Source organism: Zalophus californianus, chromosome 4 (assembly GCF_009762305.2).
Source record: "Zalophus californianus isolate mZalCal1 chromosome 4, mZalCal1.pri.v2, whole genome shotgun sequence".
Classification (NCBI taxonomy): Eukaryota; Metazoa; Chordata; class Mammalia; order Carnivora; family Otariidae; genus Zalophus; species Zalophus californianus.
This window is the reverse complement of record NC_045598.1, coordinates 17,551,459-17,557,320: the sequence shown is the minus strand read 5'-3', so window position 1 is coordinate 17,557,320 and position 5,862 is coordinate 17,551,459. Positions and strand designations below refer to the sequence as shown.

The 5,862-nt window shown below is 47.6% G+C and overlaps 1 protein-coding gene across 1 annotated transcript; it reads right to left on the bottom strand.

Moving 5' to 3' along the window:
- Positions 1 to 283: 283 nt before the first annotated feature.
- Positions 284 to 5,302, bottom strand: RPL11 (ribosomal protein L11). Its single transcript, XM_027578277.1, has 6 exons — positions 5,189 to 5,302; positions 4,247 to 4,397; positions 2,919 to 3,025; positions 2,376 to 2,507; positions 1,217 to 1,327; positions 284 to 784 (listed from the first exon to the last, which is right to left on the bottom strand). Exons 1-6 carry the CDS (start codon positions 5,192 to 5,194, stop codon positions 755 to 757), a joined length of 537 nt encoding a protein of 178 aa, XP_027434078.1. The 5' UTR covers positions 5,195 to 5,302; the 3' UTR covers positions 284 to 754.
- Positions 5,303 to 5,862: the final 560 nt, after the last annotated feature.

The window sequence follows — 5,862 nt, the reverse complement described above, 5'->3', positions numbered from 1 at the left end:
GTAACATTTCTTATGTACCAAAATACAAAATTAACCCCCTTTGAGCACTATGTGCCTGGTACAAGTCTAAATATTCTGTTAAGTATTAACTTTCTGAGGGCTATCACTTGCCTCCATAATACAGAAAAGAAACTGAGGCAGATTAACTTACTTAAGGTAACATAGCAGATAAAAAGCAGGACAGGGAATCAAATCCAGGCAATTTGCCTCAAAGACCATTCTCTTCTAGGCTTATATTGCCTCAACAACCCTATACATTCTCATTTTAAAGGAAAACAGAGTCTGAACAGTTAAACCAAAATTTAATCGCAAACATGACACACCAAAACCTGTGACTCCCTTCCTCAGACATGAGTGCTGGTATAATCTCTAGAATTAGTGAATAGAGGGGAGCCTCCTGGAACATGGGAACACTGCACCCCATCTTCACCTTTAACCAAAGCTCTGTATTCAAACCCCAGGCCCAATCATACCCTCCCCTCTAAAATTAACTTCCATGTGACTACTGCACCATCACAGCCTAACCACAGGGGTGTGGGGAGCACAGGAAATGCTGCAAAGCTCAGGCTTCAATCTGTCAGGAAACACTGGCATCCAGAGGACGACAAGGTCGTTACCAGCTATTCCCATCGAAGCTTTAAGTGGCTTGAGGTCCAGGGACTTGAATATGGCCAGGCTCCTTTCACAGAACACACAACAGTAATATACATTTCACTGAAAAGTTTTTATTGGCCTTTTGGATAGAAACGGGAATTTATTTGCCAGGAAGGATGATCCCATCATACTGAAAGAGAAGAGATTTTATTTTTTCACAACAGGAGGCAATAGCAAAGACGGCAGCAACGGCTAACGTTTGAGAATTCACATCTGATGCGTGAATTCAGCTCTGAACCCCACATCCCCTCTGGACTAAACAGGAAACTGGCCAGTTTTAACTGCTACACTGTGCTGAATTGCACTATACCCTGAGAAAAGGGGGCTCCTATTAAAGCCATAATCCTCCCCTTCCTCTACCTGCATGTATGGGGGTAGGGAGAAAGCCTGACTCTGGGTGTTCAAACCACCAACCCTGGAAACCCACATTTGCCAAGGTGCCCAAATATTCTATCTTTAAAGAAACTACCCACCAAATGGTGCGGGATTTTGCACCCCCAAATCCCAACTCCATTCACCAACACCACATTCCACCAGGTCACCTGAGATAAATCAGCTTTACCTTCTGCTGGAACCAGCGCATGGCCTCCTCTTTGCTGATTCTGTGTTTGGCCCCAATGCAGCCTGTCCTGCGTTTCTTGTCTGCGATGCTGAAACCTGGCCTACCCAGCACCTGTCCCAGGAATAACCGACAGTCACCTAGCCAGCTCAAAGTCAAGAGTAGACGGACAAGACTCACACAATGGAGATTGATCTTCAAGAGTCATGTGGTGGCCCACTGATTTCCAGAGCAAGAGACCCATGATCTCAGGGTCTGATAAACCAGTTAGCAGCATCCTGGACAACAGACCACACTATAGGTCTGCTCTGGAGGCTGGAACTTACAGTACCTCCCCCCTTCCCTGCCCAACTTCCAATGGTAGCTGAGGATTCTCCCTCACTGCTCCCCAGTCTCCAAAGTGCATTTTTAAAGTAACGTTAAAAAAATCTTACTATAATGTGTGCATATTAAACTTAAGATTCTGAGAAGCACAAAGAAATAGTCATTCTTCTCTTCTGCTTCAGTTCAAAAGTGCTTCTTAAAGGCTTGCTGTTCCCAAATTCCCTGTGAGCACCTAATTCTCCTTAGTGTTTGGATACTCAAATCTAATGAGGGTGCTGCCATGACTCAGGTTCCACACTAGTCAGGACTTCCAGTTTTTGCTATGTGGTTTTATGGTTGGACAAACACATTGCAGTAACACAAATGGTCATTTCTACACTGAAATCCCTACTATCCTGACTGAGCAAACAGCCACATCACCAAACTCACATCTATGTCCTTTGGATGGAAGCCACTCTATCCCCAAGGTCTAAGGGAAGGAGCTGGGAAAAGAGCGGCCTCAGCCTGGCCAACCCACACACCAAATACAGCACCGTAACTCTCTCAAACTTTCAATTCAGTGGGTAGAAGAGTTCCTTTTTCCACCTCTAAGCCATGTTGGCGCTTGCTAGATCCTAGACTATAAGGTTCGCAATAGCAGGATCTTGTCCATCTAGTTCAGTGCTGTATCCTGACCCCTGCCACAAACGAGGCACATCTTCCCAAGGGGCAAAACACAAAGGCAGACAACAAAGCTTTAATCCAACACCTGAACATCAAGATAGCACACACAAAATAAAGGAGTAGCAGATTCCACTCTCCTCACATACCAAGAGTAGAAAAGACTGAATATTCATACCACATAGAAGTCCAGGCCGTAGATACCAATGCTAGGGTCATATTTGATCCCCAGATCAATGTGCTCCTGGATCCCAAAGCCAAAGTTTCCAGTATCAGAGAAGTTATTTTTTCTTAACTCATACTCTCGCACCTAAAGAGAAAAATGGAGCAAAATCACACTCCTTGTCAACTCAAATCCCCCCACAAATCCCTAGCTTAGTCCTCAACACTCAGCACCCCAGAGATGCAATTCAATGTAATTTGATCCTGAACAAAATCTCATCATTTCCCCACAACACCAAATCACATCCCAACGATGAATTTCATAGAATTTTCCCAACATTTAAAAGACATGGAAGAACCCAGAGAAATCATTAAGAATGGTTTAAACCTTGCTGAGTGCAGGAAACGCCCTTTAGAGGTTAAAAAATAATAATAAAATAAAAATTAAAAAGCCAAGGCACCAAAGATAGTACATGACGTGTAACCACCACCACTGTTATTATCTACTTGTGTTAAGTTGGCATTCTTTATTAATATTCCATGAGGGGATCAGCCTCACCTTTAGACCTTTTTCCAGGATTTCTTCTGCCTTGGCCCCACGGACTGTGCAGTGGACAGCAATCTTTTCATTTCTCCTGATGCCAAAGGATCTAACCGTGTATCTAGCTGCAGGCAGGGGGAAACAAGTAGTCAGGCATCACACTCCCACTGCACTCACCTCTTACCCAGATCATCTCCGTAACTCTTAAGAGACATGAAATATCTACCCACATCCCAAGGGGTGGCGTTCTAACCAGTGTCACCTACATCTGGTTTCATCCATAACACAAAAAACATATTTTTCAACTTCCAAGTCCTCAGTCATACTTAAGCAATTAAGAGCTTGAGTGGGACGCTTGGGTGGCTTAGTCGGTTAAGCGTCCGCCTTTGGCTCAGGTCATGATCTCAGGGTCCTGGGATTGAGCCCTGGAGCCCTGCATCAGGCTCCCTGCTCAGCAGGGGGACTGCTTCTCCCTCTCCCTGCATTCCCCCTGCTTGTGCTGTCAAATAAATAAAATCTTAAAAAAAAAAAAGTGCTCGAAGTCATAATGTCTAAGGATGGGCCAAGTTCACAGCCGGAACAGGCCACTAGAAAGAAACAGGATCACTGTGTTCTAAAGAAAACATTATTGAAAATAGCTAAGATTCTCTAAAGCGTTATTGTAATGTTATTCTATTACAGATGAAGTTCTGGGAAGTTAACTTGTCCCAAATCACAGTTGGTAATAAAAGGCAGGATCTGAACCCAAGAACTTGCCATATTCCACTATCCTAAAGCAATGGAACTTCAAAAACAAACAAAAAGCAACAAAACAATGGTAACGTCTACGCTGAGTTTGGTATATAGCAGGCACTTCATAGAACCCATTTGATCCTTCACAATCTTATCATCATCCTCTTTAGGTAAATAACGAACGAAGCTGAGACCCAGAACGGCCGAGGTCAGACTAGCAAACAATGGAACCAGGATTCAGATCCTTCAACCCAGGTGGTCTAGGCACACAGCTCTGTTCTTAACGGAGCCTATAAATTCCAAATGTGAATCAAGCCAAATACCATTTACTGCATTCCCAACATTTCAAACTTTCCTCGGAAAATCTCTACTTGGGACTAGTCCTAGCTTAATTTCTGCTAACTTAAAAAAAAAAACAAAAAAACCCCGGTATTCCTATACCAAACCCAATCCTGAAAGGAAGATACTTCTTGGGTAGCTCAGGGAGTAATGCTTTTAAGGGACATCAACTGTCACTTTCAAAACGGGCACTGAACAGGCTAGGCGCCAGGCAAATTAGGAAAAATGCAGGCATACGCAGCCGCCGGTCCTCTCCCGCGACTACCACCACTCACCTTTGGAGAACACGGGCGTCTGGCCTGTGAGCTGCTCCAGCACCTTGGCCGCCCGGGTCAGTCTGTCTCCACTCTCCCCCACACAGATGTTGAGGCAAAGCTTGCGGATGCGAAGTTCCCGCATAGGGTTCTCCTTCTCCCCTTGATCCTGCTGCAACAAGGTAAGGGCAGCAGTCAACACACAACCCCGCCACAGCCCCGAGTCCAGCGTTTGTATACACAGCATACCTATTTCTGCTCATCCTGGCTCCTAACGAAAGCCCTAAAGGGTTTAAAAAGTATCACGGCGTTTGTGTGGGAGGCACCAAGGCAGAAGACAGCTCGGGATCTGGTTTCCTCCATGCACACACCGAATGGGCGATCAGAAACTGAGAACAGGTATCGGGAGTTAAAGTTACAGGCAGAGGACGAACCCCAAGGGGCTCAGCGTGTAAGGTGTCGGAGCGCGTCCGCACTATAAAGCCGACTGGGGAGAAAACAATTTAAACTGCTGGGGAAACGGTAATCACGTGGTTGTGCGACGTCCCCCATTCCATTCCGAAGGAGCCGGGTGGCCGCGACAGAAGGCTAGCGCCTTCCCCCAAGCGGAGGAACAGGCTGAAGCTCCCTAGCCCCCGGCAAGTCTCAAGTCCCCGGGACGGGTAACAGATCCGGACACCGTGCGCCAGCCCCTCCGTTCGCTCCACTCGCCCTCCCTGCAGCCTACAGGTCGCGATTTTGAGCCCTCCCAGTGGCTGCCCCGAGCCATCTCCTAAGAGGGCGGGAGGGGAGGCGACAAGGTTCAGCTCTGCGCTCTCGGCCCGCATGGCTCTGCCAGTTTCGGCAGGGCCAGCCTTGAGGGCTCCCCTCTTCTCGGGCCGTGGACGAGACAGCTCCCGCGGCCTCGGCCCGCCGTGGATGAAGGCGGATGAAGGGAAGCAAGCCCGGGCCTCCGCTACTCACCGCCATGGTGGAGAACAGGAAGAGAAAGTGAAGCTTCCGGCCCAGGGCCTTATGGGTCGGGAGGCGGGCTCTTTCCGCAGGATACCCAGAGAGCTGCGGCAGAGGAAAAGGGGCGGGGGCGGCGCGGCGTAGCGCGGGGCTCGGCCTGGTGGGCACCGCCGACCAGTGCGAGCCGCGCTCTCCCGCCACCGGGAACCCGGGGTTCCGAAATTGGCTTTTAAAGCTCCCTGAACCTGCTTTTCCTTGAACTTCCGGTCTCTGTGGGCGCTCTTCCCTCCCACAGTCTCCGGACCTGGTGGCTTCCAGGACTACGTGAAATCAGTTATGCAAACTGTAGTGTATATAATTTACTCGGTGACAATGTAAACAAATGGAATTTATACAGTTAGAACAGTGATGACTTAAGAGTCCTGAGCTGTGGAGACAGTATGCTCCTGCCTTGGCTAGCTGATAGACACGCGACCCACAGCGGGTTACTAATTAGACCTCTTTCAGCCTCAGTTTTCCTCAGCTTTAAAATGGGTACCGATATCATAGGAGATCGTTGTGAAAATTAAACGAGGTAATTGTGTAGAGCACACAGTTGAGCTCGCAATAAGGGGTTATTCTTAATATAAACCCACTGTATCCAAGCAACCCTTTACCCCCCCCGCAAAAAAAAAAAAAAGTGTTAG